At 37.4% G+C, this 23,230-nt stretch overlaps 1 protein-coding gene across 2 annotated transcripts in view; it reads right to left on the bottom strand.

Annotated features, from left to right (window-relative positions):
• Positions 1 to 4,721: 4,721 nt before the first annotated feature.
• PGR (progesterone receptor) overlaps positions 4,722 to 23,230 on the bottom strand; it is a 40,268-nt gene continuing 21,759 nt past the window's right edge. Inside the window, exons 4-8 of one of the 2 annotated variants that reach the window (XM_054801543.1) lie at positions 18,991 to 19,293; positions 17,468 to 17,612; positions 14,025 to 14,155; positions 8,799 to 8,956; positions 4,722 to 6,473 (exon numbers count right to left, since the gene is read on the bottom strand). In XM_054801543.1, coding sequence (XP_054657518.1) covers positions 6,318 to 6,473; positions 8,799 to 8,956; positions 14,025 to 14,155; positions 17,468 to 17,612; positions 18,991 to 19,293 — 893 coding nt within the window. In that variant the 3' untranslated portion in view covers positions 4,722 to 6,317. Of the gene's footprint in view, positions 6,474 to 8,798; positions 8,957 to 12,448; positions 12,525 to 14,024; positions 14,156 to 17,467; positions 17,613 to 18,990; positions 19,294 to 23,230 lie in introns of those variants that run through there. The other variant, XM_054801552.1, reaches the window with a different exon arrangement.

The raw sequence follows: 23,230 nt of genomic DNA, 5'->3' as shown, positions 1-23,230 counted from the left end.
TATAAATGTATCTATACAAAGGACGTATACTAAGCTGTCCTCACACACGCACACTGCTTTGAGCTGGAGGCAGGGCTGCTAGTGTAAGAGCATCTGCGTGTGTTTCCGTATGTGTGCCTGCATATGTGTAATCTTAAACTCCTTCAGCTGTGCGTGCTGGGTGTCCCTTAGCTGTCAGAGAAAGTGCTGTGCGACACGCTATTATTCATAGACATGGCTTTAACTTTACCTTTAGATACCTTCTGGTAATAGCTGCAATCAACTGCCTTTTAAACAGATGTGTCCATTTTGGGGAATTTATAAAGTTTATGGATTTATGGTTTTCAATGATTATATAAGACTCCTTGGAGCCTCCTTTTTTGGAAACGCATCAGAGATCCTATTAAATTTTAGTATACAATCAGCCTTATTCTGGCACTATATAATCATATACTCCTTTGAAACAAAATTTACTTTTAAAACTGCAGAGTGATGGCTGATCGCTGGGTGTTTCAAGCACTCTGAGTAAAAGCATTTACACACCTTTCTGAGTGCACGCTGCCACATGTCTGTCTGCTTGGTGCTTTCCTTATTCAGGCTCCATATAGCCCCAATGGACCTACTGGAATAAATCAGGGTTTGGAACAGCGCTATGATGAGAACATCGTTCTCAGCTGGAGGGATTGCAGATCAGAGTGTCAGACTGGACATAAACCAATGATACAGGGTATGAAGTGTAAAAGCATTGTTCTATTTTTATCTAGTATATGAAAAATAGGCATCTGTGAAAACGGTACATCCAACATGGAATGAGCAACTTACAGTGATGGTCATTTAATGTCTTTTTATTTTATAGGATCATAGGATCATAGGGTATCCTGAGTTGGAAGGGATCCATAAGGATCATCGAGTCCAACTCCTGGCTCCACACAGGACCAGCCGAATCAGAGCATATGACTGAGAGCGTTATCCAGACGCTTCTTGAACTCAGTCAAGCTCGGTGCTGTGACCACTTCCCCGGGGATCCTGTTCCAGTGCCCGACCACGCTCTCAGTGAAGAACCTTTTCCTGATATCCAACCTAAACCTAATTTTATTTTTACAGTCTCACCTGTATAACACACAGGTCTCTGTACTGGCCTGCCTGGTTATTTCTGACTTGATGGAAAAGATACTTATTGTGCCCACTAGATGCTTCCCCCCCAGTCTAGCCCCTTGTCCAAGACTACGCAGTTGTGGAGTTCACTGGCTCAGAACTCTGCATTCCTGTAAACTATGTATTTCTTTTTCCTCAACACAGCAAAAAAAGAATTTAGTCCGAAACTGGCTGGGTGGATATTTAAATTGAGCTGTGGGAAAACGCAATAGAGTGAGACTATTTAAATGACACTGTGAGAACTTCCTCGCTGATATGCCTGAATGCTAAATTGGTGGAACTATTGTCCCTGTGGAGGTGAAAGGGTAATTTAGTTTTCATGGTCAGAAAAACATGACTGTGATGGTACTTTTACAATAAGCACACCTCACATTGGCAAGAAACTGAAATGTTGCCAGTTTTAAATCATAAACTAGAATTAAATGAAAGCTCACCACTCCTTGAGATCCTTTCTATTCTGTAAATACCTTGTACAGAGCACTCTGGGCCCAACCCAGGAAAAAAATGCCTAAATGTGATCAAAAAAATACATCAGGGGAGCAGCACTGCTCATGTACTTGAAGTTATGCAACTGCTGCATTAGTTCCAACTGCACTGAAGGATTATTTTCTGAAGATTATTTTCTCTTTAAGGTAAACAGCCAGCTAAATTTTAACTTAGTTATTATCCATGCAGTCACCTTTTACTGCATGTTTCTGTCCAAGCATCTGAAAAGCTACAGTACCATTCTGCATGCAAAGAATGTCAATCTAATAAATTAATGGCATTCATTGAAAAAAAACTATCATAAATTTTAAGATAAAATCCACCTAAAATACAACTTATTTTGCCTTTTCATCTTCCAAGGGGGAAAAGAGAACTGAATTAAAAACAAACCCTCTGTTCAGGTCATCATGACACAAAGCAGTACAAACCAATAAATCCAGCAATGCTGACAGTCTAGCCTGGCAGCACGCACACAGGCTTTTCAGCCATGGAAAGTTGGGAGGGCTTTGGATATTGGCTCCGTGGCTGCGAGCCGACTTATCGGAAGGAAAGAAAGGTCAGCGTGCCACAAACAGTGCATCAGGCAAGAAATGCGTTCTTGGAGTTGCACGGGTGGAGCGCAGCCCCATCCTCTCCTGCTCTGCGGATAAACTAACCTTAAGTTTGTGCAGGTAGGAGTAGGGGAAGGAAGGATCCCTACAGTATTACTGTTCATGCTACCAGTATGTCACTGATAACTGAGAAAAATATTTGATTTTAGATAGGAAGACAGGAAAGCAGCTGACCTTCCCAATAAAGATAACTGAGAGAGACATATTTCTGTACTTTAAGAGAAAAAAACAGAACTAAGATACTAATGAAGCATTGACTGGTCAGAAAACACAAACCGAACTCTCAGCTTCTTTACTGTAGATATAACACAAGACAACATAACTGCAGTGCAGCTGAAGGAACAGCTGGAGTTCAGAAATACCTAAGCTTCAGTTTATTACGCACACATGCAACTAGAGCATTCCAACATGCCATGAAATCGATTGAAAGTTTCTCGGAGTACATTTCCCTCCGTCATGGACTAGGTGTTCACAAACCCACATTCCCCTTTCCCTAAAGGCTGGTTGAAACTGTTGATCCAAGATCTTTGAAAAGATGAGTCAAGTGTTTGACCTTTTCTATTTCTTTGAGCACAGCAGGTACAACTGTGAAGCAACTTGGTGTGAGAGAGCAGGACAGCTTGCCGGGGCTGGAGGTCTCCTCTTCTCTGCCCTGCATTGTCACAGCTCTCCAAACACAGCTGGGTTGCCATGGCCAGGCTCTTCAACCTTCAAAATTATCTTTAAAAACTATGAATGTGATGTCTCTAGGAAGCTGAGAACAACAGTAGAGCTCAAAGGAAACGGTTGACTTCATGGTTTTGTTTGTTTGCTTCACTGAAGTACCAGCAGAAGGCAATGCTAACGGCCTTGATCAAAAACACCTAAACAGAGTAGGAGAGGCTTAGCTTCAAAATACCTAAACGGTGCAGCATAGGAGGCTTAGCTTCAGGCATAGCTGGCATTATTTACTGTAAGATGAAGAATTTTTAGTGAGAGCTCACACAAAAAGTTATGTCCGCTATCTGCCGAAGATGGCAAGCTTTCTAATTAGTACGACAGCTCTCATACCTTTAAGATGTAATCAGGCACATTGTAAATGTCACAAAACAAAAAAAGTCCATCTGCCAAACCCTCTTATTTCTAGTATTCAAAATGCAACATAAGAAGATGCAGCATTGTTATGCCCTGTTCAGTATACTGAGAAGCACTACAAGATGTTCTATTTAGACCTATTTGTAAACCTCAGGTCAAAAAAAACCCTTAATCTTTAAACAAATGTTAATGCAGAGAAATACAGACAACTAAAAAGCCTTGTACTCTCTCAAAAACTCAAAGAAAAAAAAAACCAAACATTTGCTGATGGCTCTCTGGACATTGCTGCAGTGTTGAAAAGTCACAGTACATGAGATTTCTACAGGGAAGGAAGCAATCGTCTGGTTTGATCACTGTTCACAGTGTCTGTGTCATCCGGAGCAAATGATGGTATCAAAATGGAGACTAAAGGCAATTTTATAAACTGGGCTCAAAGGTGGAAGTTCTCAAATTAAACCATTTTTTTTCTACCTTCAGACAATCACATAATGAATACAGGACTTTCAAATTCATATAGCAGCCTCATTCAGCCAAACTTGTTCTGTTTTATGTAGTGCATTTATCATGGCCATGAAGTTCTGGGAATTCTTCCTCTGAGTTAGAGATCTTTAAGAAATGCAATTTAAAAATGTTTTTAACTTCTGTTATCTATTCCCAAAAGACATCTATTCTTCCTTTTTCATTATGCCTTTGAGACAAATATAGAGCATTTCAGACTAATCTGCCATATTTATGGGACACAGTGACATGGCAGCCACTTGGAACGAATTGTAGGGATTAAGTAAAAGGCAGATGTAGGCTGATCTGGGGCACTCCTAAGGCAAGCAGGCTGCCTGCTCCATTTTGCAGTTTCAGAATTAGGGTGTCAAAGAGTAATTTTTAGTGTGGGAAGTTCCTGTTAACAGTTTAATCTAAACAGTACCATAGACAGTCTGTTTATTCAATGGTAAATCATGTGGCAATGCTTAAATTCCCAAAGAATGCATGAAAACATTGTTACACAAAAGTGGAATGGTTGAAATGGACTTTTTTTACTAAGCTCCACAATTACTGAATACAAATACAAAGAAAAATAAAGAAAACAAAACTTCAGGATGTAGAAATAAAGAATTTTATGTTATTTATTAAAACATAATTGCTTTAAGGATCACAGTTAAAAGTCAGACTATAATGAATATGAAAGAAATTGCTTGTCTCTGGGCAGTTAGAAATGACAAACCTAGTCAACTAACACAAAAGTCTGCTTATACCATTTTATCCAGGGCCACATCTTTGCACCAGCTCTAATGGGTTTTGTACTGCTACTTGGGAATCTCAAAAATGGTTTTACCCCCAGTAGTAATGCGGCTTCTTCTTGATTGGCTTTAGGAAATTGTAAGTTGGAAGGATACCTTTAGATCTACCTTTAGTTGTTAGTTGTCCACATTTTTTTCAAGAATCAGGACACAGTTTTTATGAACAAGTAACATCATTTGTACTTTTAACAAGGGGCACCCTGATTTAATCAGGGATACTGAACTTGTGTCCAGTGAGCCTTTGTTCACATGACGAGGATACAGTTAGACACCATCAACAGTATGCTGTCGCACGATGGATGCAGCCAACACGTAATGGGGAAGAGCCAAAGCATATGGCCAGCAAGTAAGACTTGCTCGAGTAAGACTCACCATTTCCTACACTGTTAGAGAATTTGAGTATCATCTTTAAGTGACTGGCAAAATTTGTCGTATTTTAATAGACTCATAAATTCTTCTTGGGCTTTATCCATTTCTCTGTTGTTTGACTATATCAACAATTTGCTGCCTTAAATGCATGAGTTGCTTCATATCTATATCAATGGAACAAACACCACATTATAATTTTTCAGTCAAATATTTCATTTCCATGGTAAAACATGACATTCTTCTTGAATGTATAAAGCTAATTTAGTCCAATTCCTCTTTTACAGTTACCCCAATTATAAAGGCATGCCTTTAAAATACAAAATGTGTAGCTCCACTAAATAGTCAGTCTGAAGTGTATCAAAATGTTTGTAGACATATTTTCCATTTCTTTTTGCATTTAATCTTGCTATAATTTGCTGTTAATGGCTGTTCGAGTATTCAGCATTGGAATTCAAAACATTAAGATTATTAAGGGCTGTAGTCAGTGAAAACATCTCTATTTAAAGCTTCTGTAATAAAGAATTCTGAAGTTGATGAATTTAAGATTATAGCCGAGTGATTTAGCTTTAGTAAGTGCTGAACTTTTAAGGAAAATAACACAAACCAAAGCTGAGTGGGTTTGCACACACATTACTTTTGGTGCAACATACACTGAAATGTTCCTAAGCTTTCTGATTTTTGAAGGAGAGCTGCACCGAATGGTGCAGTACAGTTCAGTACACTGAACTCAGAGTTTCAATGCAGTATGAGCACAGAGAAGAATATGAATGTATATTTTGTGGCTAGCACTTTAGCTACTCATGAAGGTATTGCCGTGACATCTACTTAATCCTGGACAGCTGACTTTGAAAGGATATTTCTGTGAGGCAGATTAGTTAATGAAAAGTGAAATATCCATGAGAAAATGTGGGCAATATGTATTTTAATTCCTCCACGATCTTGTATTACGCACACGCCCACATGTACCCATGCACACAATGTACTAAACTAAAAAGTTTACACCATGTCATATCAGAAATCTGAGACCGTGTAATATGTAAGAAAAATGTATAAGATAACTGTTCTTAGAAATCTGAAAACTCTGTTCATTGTCATTCTTAAGCATATCTAAAAAGCAACCTAGCCAAGTTTACAAAACATTTCTTATGACTGTTGTGATTTTTGCAGTAAAGGAATTGGGAACTCACAATATGTACATCAAGCTTAAATGGCTTGTGTATGTTACAAGTATAAAGCAGTAGGCAGGGTAAGTATGACAAATATACTGACGTCCTGACATTGCAAAATCTTGACCAAAATAAACAGAAAATGACCCAGAAATCATCTCTAGGATAAGAGAAAAGACATTTCACTTTTTGTGAAAGAGAAGAGGTTTCACCATTCCTGCCAGAATCTTGGGTAGCTGGGCAGCAATCACCTCTGACATCATCTCAGGGAATTCAACACTCAGTGCACGGGACTGGAGAAATGTGTTCAGACAGAAGAGATGGAGCTGTTTCACTAGCTGGATTTAATAAAATACAAACATAATAAATCAGGCTAACAGTAATGCGGTCAGATAAACATGCTGTCAATCACTTATCTCAGACATCCATCAGCTGACATCATTATATACCTTCCTCTGTCATTCCTTGAATCAATAATGTGGGTACTTGTCATTCCCTATTAAAATATCCTCCCAAGGCAAAAAGTCATAAATATAGCTGAATTGTATGTCATATAAAACTGGTGCCTCACTACTATTATAAAGTGTCATCGTCCTCGCTCGTGGCATGCACCATGAACAATTACTAAACAAGTATTCAATCTTTCATTTTATCCTCACATTCAACACACGGCTCCATGCCTTGTTTACTACATGCTTTTCAAACACCGCTCCGAGGGACAGCATTTACTATTTCCTTGTGAGCTTTTCCATGGTTCTGATTATGACCATATCTGGGTATGCAGCAAACACTAAACTCCATAGGTCCTCATCCCTTGAAAGCAACTGCTCAATATATGTGACTATTTCACCTCTTCTGTCTTCTCTGGGATGTTCCAATTTTATAGAACCTTTTCTTTAAGACTTGTGACCTTTATGTTATCAAATATCATACTATTTCTGCTACTCTAGGCTTTATAACACACAGTCTCTCCAGTGTGAGTATCTTTTCCTTGTATCTCCCATCACTTTATCAGCTTGAGCTGAAATAGGGCCTTGAACAAAGATGCTCTACGTACCAAACACTACCCTAACCATCACTTTGCTGGTTATTTTGCAGCAACTCTCACTCACTCACTTCCACTAGGGCTTTTACTTTTAAGTGTTTGAAACTAAGACATTGACTCTACAGCTCAATACTCAAAAGAGTTTTCGTCTGTATGCTGTGACACTCAGTGTGCAAATTATTACTACAGGTAAGGCAGGAAGACCTTTTATCCCAAGCAAGACTGATCCAAACAGGTTCCTTGAGCACAGGGCTACCATGAGTAGTATACTGGCCAGGACTTGGTTTTGCAAGTAAAAGGCAACCGACTGAACTCCAGGGAAGGGTTCAGCGCTGACAGTCCCAAGTGACGACTGCAGTCTGGCTACCAGTAAATACTTCCAAGTTAAGCTCCATACCCTCCCTTCAGAATTTTCGGTTGTCTACCTTCACCTGGAAGGATGCTTTTCATACTTGTCTCATTCTCCTTTTGCTGGTATCTGAGACAATGTAATAGCTACATGGTGAATGTGAGTTCTGTGGATAGCAGAAGCTGATGGAGAGGTTTGTGCAGTGGATCAAAAGACTCCAGACCACCTGGTGAACCAAATAATTATCAATATTGTTACCCCTCTTAATTCCCATTAATGGCATCCTCAAAGGGTTCTTTTTTCCCCATCAGAAGAGGGAATTAGTGACACAGAAAAGTTTTAGATGAATAAATGAATTTATTCATGAACAATTAAAATAAAATGCAGATTTGCTGAGTGCAAAAGAATACAAACATGCAAAGACCCCATCCTTCCCTGAACTCTCTGCGAGCTCCTCACAACCAGCACTGAACTCAAAAGCGCTCTTCCTAAACTATCTTAGTGACACTTCCCCAGCGCTTGCTAAAACCGTCAGGTATGGATGTCCCTGTACCTCTGCTTTTTGCCTCTCTTGCAGAGATACACAAGCCGTTACAAAACAATATTCACGTGGGCAAAGGTTTAGATGAAATGTCATTCCTCAGTTTTAATGGATGTTAAGCCAATCGCATACATGCTGGATTCTCAGAGATGTGGAAAGTATTCAGCTACATCTTTTAAGGCACTTATGAATGTCTATGATATCACCACTAGAGCTCTCCAAGATTACTCAAATCCCAAATATAGACAGATACTGAAAAAACGGCATAGAATATACACATAAAAGTGGTTGAATTAAGGTTGCAAAACCAATCTTGGTTCTCTTTCTCTAATTCTTAGTAGCCTGACTTTGCAACTTGAATTGCCTATTTTTCGCATTATTTAAATATTTTCATGAACATGTATACACACAGACACACACACCCCCCACACTTTAGCAATAACCGTAACTGTACTGGTTATGTTACAGAAGTAATGAAACAAACTGGTAGCATTCAAATGCATGTTTCTCAAATACTTCAGTCTTGTATACCATATAATAGATATACAACAAATACTGAAGCTGAATATATAGCTATCTATTCACACTTATACACACTGAAGGAAAAATGTAGGGGTTTTTCTTTCCTCGTTTAGAAATGCTGACTAGCCATCTTCCATAAAATTACACATAAGAAATCCTAGTTCCTTCTTACATAAAAAGCAAAACATATCAACAAGTAAACTTACATCGTGCATGGAATCCATCAGTTTTGTAAGCTGATAGAAACGTTGTGAGTTGGCCACAACACCTTTCTGGCGCAAACCAATTGCCTTCACCAGTTCTCTAATGTAACTCGTTCTCATCTCATCAAATTGGCTTTGGCTTCTTAGACCTTCCAAAGGAACTAAAAAGAAAATAACACTTGTGTTGCAATTTATTCTGAAGGCAATGACAGAAATTTAAAGTACAGGAACAATTGATAGTACTTCATTTCACACTGTGCAGTACAACTCATTATTAGACGCCAGGTACTTCTTCCCATTCAACAGTTACTTCAGAAACAATGATACAATTAGTTAAAAGGATATACTAGGAACAATTAGTCAATTGTGCTAATTGCTGATGTCCAGAAATAGCCTTAAGCTTCAGCTACACCAGTCTGCTGAAAAGAAGATCGCCAAAAGAACCACTCCTGTCCTTCAGGAAAGGTGTTATGGACCGGCTCATGTTTACACTGCTGAAGGTCAGCCCTCTTCATAGCATATTTATGTTACAGAGATCTAGCTGGAGGGCTTCAAAATGGACTAAAGAAGTGAACTAACAACTCTTTAAGTAGTGCAGAGAGCAAAGTACCCAGGGCTCAGGCCTCCTGTTTGACCTCTTTCACTTAACAGAACAGATGCGCTACCAGAGTCTTAAATGTGAACAGCTTTTAGAGAAATTAGCAAGGACGAGCAAATGGTTGAACTCACTCTTCTCTTTGTGGTCAGTCATGAGGACCACAATGAGGACACAGAGAGAACACTGAGAAATGAACCTGTTAGTGACTGCTAGTGACACGACCATATTCGATCACTGATAAGAAGTGTTGGTAGCATTGTAAGGAAACAGGCATAAGCTCTAGACTCTACTTTCCTTGATATGGTGGAGCGTAATACACAAGTCTTACAATTTATGTTGTCAAAGGCAAGTAAGAAATGAAAAACTTGAAGAAATATTCCCATCTGGCAATCAAATCTAAATCCTTCCTTCGCTATAATAATCATACATTAAAACATGGTCTTATTTCAAACATACTGTTTTTGAAAGAGCTGGTGAATTTCTTCCCCCTTCCTTTCTCCCTTGCGAATGACATTTCACACTGCAAGGTCACATTTAACATTTTGTATTCTGACAGCAAGCATGAGGGGAAGGATTCACCTCACCAAACTTCAGACATTTTACAGTATAAACATCTCCACCTGGGCTAGTTACCACAGCTTGCTGTAGTTGCAGCGGGAAAAACCAGGCAAGTCTTGGGCACAAGGCATGTTCACTCTTTTAGAAGTAGCTTTAGAAAGAGATGAACTATGCTGTAGAGATGCTTATTTTTCTCCACAGACTCTAAAAGAATGTCATGGGGACTAACTCACGTGGTTAAATAAATCACATGCTTATCTAGGTTACCTAGGTATCTAGTACATCTTCAGTCCGGTATCAGACCATGACTAGTATCAGGCCACTACAGATTTAATCCGCATCTCTTTTTAAAGAGATGCTTGGTTCATAATGACATTGACTTATTCAACAATGTAACACCTAACTTCCAGATGATTTGTCACTTTCTGGAGTTAAAACATAAACATACCTGTGTGCTGACTCTCTGTACAATGCACTGTATTGTTAGACACCTCAGAATGGAATTTTTAAAACAGAAGCCACCTAAAAAGGAGATGGCTGCACAGAGGTTGGACCTAAACCCATTCTCTGAAAGAGAATTAGGTAGCAAACCTTGCACTGAGAGAAGCACTGCTCTCTGTTTGGAAATCATAAACCCTGTTCTGAAATCAGTTGCCTAAGTCATGTCTGGTTCCTCAGAAGAAGGTGAGGGAGAAGGAGACACTTCAGGCAAACAGACTGAAATTAAGTGTCCCTCACCTTCGGCCCAGAGACAGAAATAACAAAGCAGAAGTTCAAATCTCTACTCTACTGGAGTTAAGTAGAAGTCTCCTATTTCCTAGGAGACTGCTCAAGAGAGGAAATGATCCAGTTTGCCAAGTATGTCTCTTGCTCTGTGTCTCCTCACACAAGTGAATGTCTGGGGGAAGGAGGAAGACACACAGAGAAAATAGCAAGTTTAAAGACAAGTGTCTAAGTACTGAGATGGCTATGGAAGTCAAGGTCTGACTCCTAACTAGAACAGAATTCAAACAAAAATAGAAATAAAGAACAGAATTTTGACTGCTTCCACAGAAAGTATGTTTGTAATACCGTATCTAATAATAGCCTAGCGTTTAGGGGTGCCATGTTAGATTTCTTCTGGCAGCTGATGGAGATGAAATGCTGGATGAGGTGGACCTTTGGTTTGACTCAGTATGGCCTCTCAAGTCCAGACAAAGGAGGTATCTGAAAGTATACCTGTCACATCTGTGTTGAGGCTCTGAATGGAAGAGCTCTGTTTTGTGGAGAATGCAATGCGCTTATGAGGAATACAGGCAGGAGCACCCACTGTGGAGTAAAGTTATGTCATGGAAAAAGAATAGCTTACTTTTCAAAGCCTGGATGGTTCTGGGTACGTCTAACAGCAGAATTACAGACACCTATGAAATCTTTTTCATATAAAGTGACATTCTGATGGAATGTAAGGTTAGGTGGATGCTTTGACTTACGTCTCTAAAACAGCACTTAAGTCCTTACATGTCCCTTGTGAATTAAGTTAAAAGATCTCCTCCAGCTATGCATGACCTGTTTCCCAGAATTCTGCAAAAGCACAGTCACATTCCCATCTAATCACAGAAGGTTCCACTACGCTATTTATTTGAGTGAAGAATTACAATGTCTTACATGCACAAATGCAATTTAAACACAGGTAGCTCAAATCCTCCTTCCCCCTGAACATATGTAAAGAATGTGGATGCTTTTATTCAGTGGCAAGAACCCAGCCAAAATCTTATGCAACAAGACCTTGTAATTCCTCTAAATCAAAAGTCTGGAAAGTGTTAGAGCTAGAACTGAACTTGCTATATGCTTATTTCTCTCTTTTTTGGCATAGTTCTACTTTCTTAAATCACAGTCTTTCTGAACTAGTCATAGTATTAATTCCTAAGTGTATGTGGCCTCTGCAAGATGGAGCCCTATTCAGAACTCTTGGGGCGTTACTACAATACAGCATACTACATACAGTAAATAAGGACCTGTAAAATTGAAACAATTGCAGAAAATAAAAATGTTGGTCCCCTTTTTGGAGAGACTAATTCTGCTTTCAAGACAACTTTAAAACTGTCACAAGTACAATATAAAGAAAACATCTAAGTCACAGCAAGCTCAATGGAAAAACTGTAAAATCAAGAATAGTGTTAAAACTTAGGCTGAGGTTTCCATTCAGAATTAGAAATTTATTGAGACTGATGTTTAGTTATGTTTAATACAAATGACTATTTCTCTGAAATTTTATAAAAAGCAAAAACCAGTTCATCTACATAATAAATCAAACAGAAGACAGAATGAGAGACTAAAAGTTCAGATTTGATTTACTGTTAGTATATGAAAGTTTGAAATGGCCATACTTTCACATTTGAAGAGGATTAAGATGAATACCATGACTAAAATAAAAGTAGTCTTAAAAAACACTTTATAGCAACAATGAGGTTGTATGTTTTTTTGTAAATAGTTTTGTGGAATTATATTTATACAGTACCAAACGTTTACTAAATGTCTCAGCAACAACGGTTAGGTGTGTTCCTTTTCCCAAAGATCTGACAAATTGTTTTTTCCTATAAGACAATAAGTGCAGGAGAGAACAAAAAGCAAAACTCATCAGCACAGGCAGAAATACTTTTTTTAAAAAAAAACCCAACTTGTTTCTTGCATATACATAAACATATCATCTTAAAAATGAGCTTCTGAGGGCAATGCAGTTGCTAAAAAATGGTAGCTTGATGAATACTGTTAAATTGATGCACTCATAAATGAGAGGGATTGGACCACTGAAATGTTTTTTTAAAATTTGAACTTTGTGGGACAGAAATGGAGAGCTGGAATATCACAAATGTATCTAAATTTCACTGAAATTTAAAACTTCCTTCTAAGGTTCAGATAGACAAGGGAGTTCATTTCATGATGAAAACAAAGTGGAAAACATTTAAAATAGGAATACATTCAAATTCCAACAAAGCAACTGCAGTTATATCAGAGTGGGATTTTTGTCCACATTATTTTTATTGCTTTTACATAGTGTATGATATTTTGCTATTATTTTAGCAATTTTTACGTTCATATGAGCTAAATTTAATCTTTACTGCTTATATTCTGCTGAGACCATTTTTTCTAAGCATGAGCTTATACAAATACCAGCCAAGTCCAGCTTAAGAGGGAATAAATTTTAGTTCCTTATCTTTTACTGAAACTTTGTACAACCAACAAGCAAGTTATGCCAGATTTGCACATCTCTCCTCTGATTCCGTAAGTGTGTAGAGATCCAAAGTTCAACATTCTTCCAATTATATTTCTTGGAGGTGCTTATTCTCATTTCTAATAGCACCTCTACCATTTTAAAACTTGCTATTTGTGAATTCATAACTAACAATTATGGCCTCATCAGATGTACAGTTTAGTACTTTAGAAAAGGTTTTGGAAGATAACTTTGTCACTACCACATTTCCCATTTAAAGTGGAATGCAGCTGTATGCCGGATTCTTTAAAATGCGTATGATTAAAAGTGACCGTGGATTTTGTTCTAGAGAAACAAACCAAAGAAAAAAATTTCCATTTGTTTATATCTGTGCATAACTCTAAAAAGTTGAATAAATGTTAGTATTGCTTGCCATGTCCACCTCCCTAATTCTTTTGAGTAAGCACGCTTTAAGTTCTTGGCCAAGATAAAGCTCTCAGTCATGACAATTTATTAAATATTTTTTTAATATATTTCTAATGCTTGTAAGGTTTTTTTTATCTGTGTAGAGTCATTTAAGCTGAAGAGCTTCCAGGCAGAAATACTGCACACTTGATTTGAAAAAGTGTAATACAGTATTGCTATATATCAAAAGGGTTCCAACATATCCCCCATGCCTTTACACAGAATAAAACCAACAATGAATCAGAAATTATGTTCTTTATAAACACTAGAAAAAATACTTTTAGGTCTTGGAATACTAACATTCCTCCTAAAGAAGTTTCCATTTGTTAAGCCTGATAGCCTAGCAATTGTCAAGTTAAGTAACATGGTACAAAACTCTTTTACTAGCAATATGTTAAAAAGAAATAAAAGAACCTACTTGTGTTGAGAAGTAACAGTGCTTTCATACACAGGAACTCTTCTTGGCTAACTTGAAGTCTGACAAATTCCTGTGGGAGTTGCCACATGGATAGACACAGGGAATAGAACGATGATTCTTTCATCCTCTGTCTTACACCCAGAAAAGGTAAAAAAGTTTAAAAACCATGAAAATAAAGAAAAGGAATGGCTCCAGGACTAACTGCTTGAAGGAAATGCCTTGTTAGCAGTTTAATTACCACATTACAGAAATTAAAGAAAGAGATTATACACATAAACAATTTTCTGACGTTTTGTATCTACACTAGTTTTTCAGTCGTAATGAATGTGCTGTTATTTTGGATGTTTAATCTGTTGCTGCTGCCCAGAAAAAAAACCTTGGAGACTATCAAAGCTGAATGCCAACCATGAAAAAAGAAGATTTTTTTATTAATTAAAACCACTCTAATAATTAATGTGAAGGAGTTTCTTTTTCTTTTAGAAGTTGGTAGATTTTTACATTCTCTGAAAAGATTTCAAGGCATAAAATTGAGGATAAACCTGAAAGTTTATAGAAAACTTGTTCTTACATTTTGCAAAAACATCTGCATCAAAATACTTTGTTGTAAGTCTTACATTGTACTGCTAACAGTGATATTATTTTGTAGCATTTTATGCCATTAAAGAAACAGTTGAAAATGTTAGATGTAAATATATATAAAAAGTAGGTAAGTAAACTTAGACATTAATACAGCCTTATCTAAACTCCTGCAGAAGTAAATAGGACAAATCACATAAGGAAATACCTAAAACTGTTTAGTTTTTTGCAGCACTTCAATCTTACTTTTATCTTTGAGATTTTGTTATACTGAGTGTATTTTATTGCATATATTCATTGGGAAGGCAGTTTTCAACTGAAATTACTGCAACAATAGCATTTCGAAGTTTGTAAACTAAACTGAATTCATTGTACATTAACCTGAAGATCCAGTAACACGGGCCAATTTCACAAAGCTGCATCCTGATCCAAATGAATTAGGTACAACACAAGATTAAATTTTGCCTATCCCCCTTGGGAAGTTCAGATCAGCATTCCAACCTGACTGTAGATAGTACTGTCAACAATGGAAACAAGATATTTTCCATGAATAGAAGACTTTTCTCAGTGCATGGAGTTTTTTTCTTCCGTTATTTAAAATGTTACTGTTATCTTAAATGAAAATTATTTTAGCTTTGTTCAACATCTGCTATCTCACATCAGCTCTTTAATGACTTAAACATAGAAACTTAATCTGTTAGATCTGAAAGGACTGGTTATTTCTACTTTAAATCTCCCTTCCTATTCCTTTCTGGTAATCTCTGTTCCTCAGTGGTATCTATGAAGGGTGACAGCAGCTTTCAGGGTGTGCTTAAAAGCTGTTCTTAGTCATGTTTTCAGACACTGCAAAGTATAAGTAACAGTAAATCCCTGTAGAGTTTTAATACTAATTCATGAAATAATTGTCAAATTAACACTTCTGGCTTTACTGGTCTGAAATTGATGCTACCGAACAAGTCCATCCCAAGGAGCATTACAACTCAGTTCACTAAATGACAGATCGGCTGTGAAACAATCTTTCGATTGTGGTTTCATGGTCATTTTGAAACAACTCAAGTATGTGTTGCCCCTGTAAAAGAAATTTCCATTCTCTCTTTCCACCTCCTGGTGTGCACTGCTGATATTCTGGCATCAGCGCCTCCATTTCCACGTGGTGAATCAGATCAGGGGTCACCTCCATCTGCTAATTAATGGCTTCTTCTGGGGTATTTCTCAAACACAGCATTTCCTTATCTGTTTGACAGCGCAGCCAGATAAGTGTTTGATCCAGCTTAAGTGAAATCATGGGGTTGTATAACCAGGGCAGGGAGGCAGGTGGAGTTGACATTTTTGGCTGTTCCAGCACTTAAAGCAACCTTTGCTTAAATTGATCATGAAAGTACAATCTTAGACATCATTGTAGCCAAGGAAATTGCTTACATTCTAATGATATAAAAGTTAACTTATTTCTTGATAAATAGTTGCAGTTATGATTTAGTGTGCCAGTTACTTTTCATGTCTAACTCTGTTTATAATGTTTCCAATATGACCCTGATGAGACATTCTACAACCAAGAGGTGTCAGTCCACCTCTTTCTCAATGTAGATGGTCTTGAGCTGCAACCAAGAAGCTATCTCTGAGGGACTATAATGAGGGTTCATAAATCTCAACCCTATTATTAAAGAAAGTCGTCTTCACAAGGTGCAGCAGTGGTCCAAGTAAAGGGTAATACATTACTGCCTAAAGCCATCTCGTTCTGTGCTTCTTCTGAATGTAACCATGAGATATATCACAGACTACACTGGGAAAGAATACAGTCGGAAGTTCTCTCAATCTCATCCCTTCAAAGTATTTCAGTGTGTACAGCGTAATTAATACACATGGGAGAGGAAAGAATTCATTACCCTATAACCTCACAGTGATTTACAGTCATCTGGAAGAGAAAAGGTCAGGAGCTACAGGGCCAGCTCCACTGAATATTTTCTGCAAAGAACTTCACTGGCAAAATCCTGCATGTCTATACATTTTAAATTCAGGTGCCTAAATCTCCTGCAAATCCACCTCTTAATCCTTAAACAGATATGTCTTACAAGAAAAACCTGTTTAATTTTCATCTCACTTCATAGTAGTTCTTTTAGGATTTTGAGGAAAAAAATAACAAAGAAAAATGTATTATGGAAAAAGAAATAGGGCAATTAAATTATGTTTTACTGTTCCTGGACACCTCCCATGTATTATAACCAAAGTATCTAAAATTACAGCGTTGATAATATTAATTTGCAGATCTTAAAAAGTGACGAAGACCGAAATGAAGATTATCTGAATTCATGAGCATAGTGAAGGAGAATCTAAGCCAACAATCCCCTCTCCCCAACCAGAAGAGAACAGTCTCACATATTTTATCCTTGATATAAAAATTCCTTCTTGCTAAATTATTACAATTTTCTAACAATAAATGTACTTTAGAACAGCAGAGTTTTATCAGAAAGTGTCGAAATTGAGTATTTTAGACTACATACAAACTATTTGCAAAAACTACCTGAACAACAATGACCCAAGAAAATCCTACTTAAACATTAACTCATGTCTTATTCAAATGAATTCAGATAAATCTGACAGCATCTTTTTTTATTATTATTTTTCTCGTAGATAACTAAAATATTATTTGAATTCCTTTTGTTTGGCCATGTCAACCGAATATCTGGGATTCCCACAAAACCCTTCCCAAAGTTACTGAACTTTAATATGATCAGAGAACTTTCCTCAGCTGTTCATTTTGAAACAGAACAAGTAATGAATGAAGTCTTGGCCTCAATGAAGTCACATTCTCATTGACACAAAGAAGTTCAAAATGTCATTTATATTATGCAACAGCAGAGTCTACTTACTCATTTAGAATCAGATCTGGGGCAAAATATAACATCTGACCACTGACATGTTTGTATGATCTCCATCCCATTGCAAAAACCATTAGACTCATCCAGGAATACTGGATGAGGGTTATCTGATCATCAATATGTAAATTCCGAAACCCTGGAAATGAAATGAAAAGTTAAAATACTTCATAATCTCATTTAAACAACAGTTGAGTAGGTGTTCTGAGATTACAACTTTGAGCTATAAAACTGAGAACACCTAGAAAGACAAGTGCTTTTGGAGATGTAGCTCTCAGAAGTTTGTCAAGTTTACATAATAACTGTCTACTCATGCTGATACTTAACCTCGTCTTTTTGTTCTGATACAGTATTTTGAAATGATCAAACCAAAATCTAACTTTAGCAGTCAGAAGTGACTATTTCAGGAAACAGGAATGCATCTCATTATCCTTTGGTAAAAATAGGACAGTTTGTAACATTATTGCTGTAACCAACTCTCATTTAATATAGTTAGCTTGGACTTTAGTGTTCTTAACAAGAGATACAGTTGTAATACAATAAACATCCACATATGAATATCTTCCTTGCATTTAACTAAAGAGAATTCAGTTGCGTGTTTGCCTTTGATAACTTTTGCTCTTTGACAACTTTAACAATTGCTGAGTCAATTTAACAGCTTCCTGCTACTGGAAACAGTGGTCCTGTTCTTTACCCGGTCCTGTTACCTCCCTCAAGCAAGCTCTGGCATTCGTGCTGCCCCTCAGTGAACTGGTTCAGCTCATGAAGCCATCAGAAAACTACAGAGGGTGAAAAAACCCATTTTTCTTCTCACTTAATGAGATGGATCAGTTCAACTAAGAGGTCTGACAAAGGCAAGCTGCAATAGGGAAGAGCAGTGGTAGGGACTACCCTTTCCTGCAGCAGTAAAGTGTCAAATTGAGCTCACATGAAGCCATATTTCCAGGCTTCATGGTCAATATATTGATTTTTATGTATCTCAAGATCAGACCCCTATGACCATACAGCACATGTACATAACATGGATTTTTTTCTGGAATCCAATCTTGGATCTTCATAAATTCAGTTACTTCTCATTACCAGTCTATTTGTAAGCTGCTTAGTCCTAACTGGTACTATTTATTACAATTTTCTCTGTTGCTTTCAAAAATTCATTTTAATAAAAATAAGAGTAAAGAATATGCAGAAATATAAGCATATTTTCATACCAAAAGAATGAACAATAGAGTAGAAGGGGGCAGGGCGGAAAGGCTGCTATAATGATCACATGTAGGAACTCTCTGGAGTTCTGTTGTTTTTTGGAGTGAGTCTAAATATTTAGATGCATTCCTTTAAGAGTGCTCTCCTATTAAAATGTATTTGATTGGTGCATACATTATCTGATTAAGTGGAAGGTTAATAATTTTAGAATTTGTTAAGAATTAATTATCAGGCAGGCAATAATATTCTCTTTTGACTGCTCATCCTGTGACATATTTGGTTAACTAGAAGTCACTACATATAAGATGTGCTGTTACCTGGTAGCAGTTTAGACCACTTGACTACACAAAGAAGTTGTCTCTCACAAAGATGATTTAGACTGGTCAGCAAGGAACTTGGTGTTTCGGGTTTTGTATTGTCATAACCAGCATAGACAACTTCTGGCTCAATGCCTCGTAGAACACTTATCATTGGGGGAACAAACTGTATCTCTTGATTTGGAGAAAAGGACAGCCTTTGGGTTAGAGATTGGCTTTCATCTTGAAGGGTTGTTGGCTGCTGGAGTGCGACATCTAATGTTCTCACAACCTTAATTTTGTTAAACTTCTTAAATTTTCGACCTGAAAAAGAAAATCATTGATCTGTTAAAAAGAATTAACCAGAAACATTAATACTTTCCAGTAGTGCTGGATTACAATTTTAATCTATAAAAGGAAACTAGAACTGTCTTCTGAATAAGTTTTCTATTCTTGACTCTTTATATAATTAAGAAATAATCATGGAAAATTCTTAAAGAGTTTCTCCCTCCATATCCTCCTCCCTTCACTAAGAGACGAACGGCACCCACCCATTAAAATTATTGCCATGAATTCTAGGTTACAGTAACCTCATAAAGTGTTTTCTGGTTCAGTTCCCACTATTCTATCATGCCGACAGCTGAGCTAGCTGGGTCTACAATCCAGCTTCTATCCAATGTTAATTCAGGATACTGTTTCTTTTTTCTCCCTAATATTCAGAAACAAAAATGCTAGTAATTAATTACTACACACAGAAATTCTTCTCCTCCAATTCCATAAAGGCATTTCAGTCTCATGGCTAAATTCTATTTTGATGATCTGTAATGTAGTATTTTCCTCCTGTTTACCAGAAAGAAAACAGAATTCAGGGGATGAATGAAAAGCCAACAGACAGTGTAAAACCACGTCAACACTTAAGAAACTCTTCACTTTCTAGAGAATAATTTCACTTTCTCAGTATTTGCAATTCTTATTTCCATACTGCAGTGGTTTGAAGAATACTAATAAAAAAAAAATAATAATATTTCAACTGCCTTCCCAAAATAAGCACAGATACTACATCTGGTATGGCTATGCAAACATACAGAGCTCTAGGTGGGAATTCTTCAAACTTCTTTCATGGAAGTCTGCAGGTGCACCATAAAGGCACAGAAAATCAAATCTTCAGAGGCTGAAAGACAATAACCCTCAGTAACATCTTACCATATTACACATTTCAATAAAAAGGCAAATCCATGTAGAGGTGGCTGCATGGCACACACGCCCTATAAATAGATCCTCAAAGGTGATGAAAACCCTGTTAGATCATTAAATTCCTCAGTTCTGCCAAAAAAGGGTGTCATAACAAATAAAAAATATAATAAAGATACTGGTATTTATGGTCTAATTTAGATGACAGTGGGACAGTAAGAGAGATGTAGTGCGACTGCAAAAAAAGGGTAAATCATTCTGCCAGCAAAGAAAAATAGAAAGTTCACATTTCAGTCTTAATGGAGACAATAAGGAGAAGGTTCTGCTCCAAGAAAAAGCAGAAATAATATATATTTTTTCACTTGTTGAGGTGTTGCATGCTTTAACAGTATTTCAGTGCACCATATTTCAGTGATTGAAAAGAAAAAAAAAGCCTATCAAATTGCTGAACCACCGAGAAACAGCATTATAAAATAGCAATATACAAAAACCAGTCTCTAAGTACAGCACGTGAATTGTAATAGAAGCACAACATTATCCGTCTATTTGGTTGAACTAAAATCCAATTTGTAACATGCATATCAAATTGTCTTTTGAAAAATGGTACTTTTATTTACAAGTGAAAGATTAGACAAGGGAACTTATCACATCCTAAAGGAAGGAGACAAAGACTTCTCCGTCTCTTACTGCCTTCTTTTTGATTTTAGTTAAAAGTAGTGCCGCTCTGTCAGAATGCAACCAGCGCTCCAAAGAGGCCCTAGGACACTGGAGTAGAGAAGCACACCTAAACTTCAGCACATGGTCTGAATCCTTTCTCAACTGTTTATGGAAGGAATCGAGAGAGGCTAGCACAGTCAGACTCATCTATCACTTTCCTCCTTGGAAAGTCCCCGTCTTCCGAACTACACCCTAAACCAGAAAGTTTTGACAAAAATGGCTTTACTTAGGAACATGCCTATTCCATTTTCTTCAGGCGCTCCTTTATCATAGAAGATAGCAAATTTTACGGAAATCCAGTATCTCCATTTTGGAAGACCTAGGATGTACACTTTAGAGAATTAAACTGACCTTTTCAAAACATCCAATAGTACATGGGTAGTATACCTTCAAGCAAGATCAGTACATCGAACATGGAAAGATTTCTTATGTTATTTCTAAATATTTTATACAGAATAAATTATATTACTTATATTAGTTATTCTTGATGTACAGTGGTATCACTGGGGGCAGAATCAATCTTCTTGTTTATGAACCAGACAGGATTGAGAAGATGAACAGAATCTAAAAAGCCAAAATCTTTTTTTAAAAAAAAATTGTGTTATCTCATCCTAAATATGCATGTTTATGCATTTCACATACAAAAAAGTAAGTTGTACACAAAAGTGCAAAACTTCAATTTAAATTAAAAAAGTATTTTAAATCCAAAGGGATTATACTGAACAAAATTTCAAGAAACACACTTTATTGATAGTATAAATATGAGTGATGGGCTCTTCAGTAACACTCATCATCCCATGCAGTCAGGGGTCACACTCCCACTAACTTAACTGTGAGTTTGATGAGCTTAGTATCAAGTGTCCCAAGAATCTTATGATCATTTTATCACTTCTGGTAAGAATACAGGTATTTCTGATTAGTGACTCCTTAGTAAAGAACAAAACATAACACCTCATGTTACAGCTGAACAGAAAAAACCCCAAACCAAAATTATAGGCAATATATTATGACAAGAGACCTAGGGGCAATTTCTGTCATAACAAAGCTATACATAGTCCTGAACATGCTGAGAATTTCCCACTAACTATTGTTTAGGCATGAAGGAAAACAGAAGGAACAATGCATTTGATAGTTCATAAATAATGATTTCAGGTATTTTCTGAAATAATGGCTTCAGATATTTTTACAGTTCAGAGAACAAGTAAAGAAAGAAACCAAACAGAGTGCTTATCACATGGAAATGTTAGTAGTTAATAAGTACCCATGTTTCCAAGTGATTAAATGTATCAGAATTAATGTCACACTGGCTTGCAGAATTGCCTATGTGTTTATTTCTAATTATGTTGCTTAACAGCCACAGTAAAGCAACTCCACTTGTTGCCTATGTGCTGGAGAGGTGACTAGTAATAACTCACAGTAAACCTTCCCATCTACCACAAGGAGACCATGTCAAACTAATGCAAACTCTTAAGGGCATAAGCAAAACAACAGAGATGTGACAATAGCTTAGTTTTTCAATTGCTGCTTACAAAAATATCTGGGTAATTTCTTAATTTAAGATAAACAAATGTCTTCATGTGTAAAGAATACTCATCTGCTCTGGCAATTATTCATCTTAATATTAAAATCTGCCTGTGCATATTTAGACAGCGCACCTTTGTAACATTTTCATGACGACACCAAGCTGTGTGGTGTGGTTGACATGCTGGAGGGAAGGGATGCCATCCAGAGGGCTGGAGAGGTGGGCCCGTGCGAACTTCATGAAGTTCAACAAGGCCAAGTGCAAGGTCCTGCACTTGGGTCAGCGCAATCCCAAGCACAACTATAGGCTGGGCAAGGAACGGATTGAGAGCAGCCCTGAGAAGAAGGACTTGGGGGTACTGATTGATGAGAAGCTCAACATGAGCCGGCAGTGTGCGCTTGCAGCCCAGAAAGCCAACCGTGTCCTGGGCTGCATCAAAAGAAGTGTGACCAGCAGGTCGAGGGAGGAGATCCTGCCCCTCTACTCCACTCTTGTGAGACCCCACCTGGAATACTGCATCCAGCTCTGGGGGCCGCAGCACAGGAGAGACATGGAGCTGTTGCAGCGAGTCCAGAGGAGGCCACGAAGCTGATCAGAGGGCTGGAGCACCTCTCCTATGAGGACAGGCTAAGAGAGTTGGGATTGTTCAGCCTGGAGAAGAGAAGGCTCCAGGGAGACCTTATAGCAGCCTTCCAGTACCTGAAGGGGGCCTACAGGAAAGATGGTGAGGGACTGTTTACAAGGGCATGGAGTGACAGGACAAGGGGTAATGGGTTAAAGCTGAAGGAGGGTCAATTTAGATTAGATGTTAGAAAGAAATTCTTTACTGTT

Source organism: Grus americana, chromosome 1 (genome assembly GCF_028858705.1).
Source record: "Grus americana isolate bGruAme1 chromosome 1, bGruAme1.mat, whole genome shotgun sequence".
Classification (NCBI taxonomy): domain Eukaryota; kingdom Metazoa; phylum Chordata; class Aves; order Gruiformes; family Gruidae; genus Grus; species Grus americana.
Note: the sequence above shows the minus strand (reverse complement) of the source record. Positions and strands in the feature narration are given on the sequence as shown.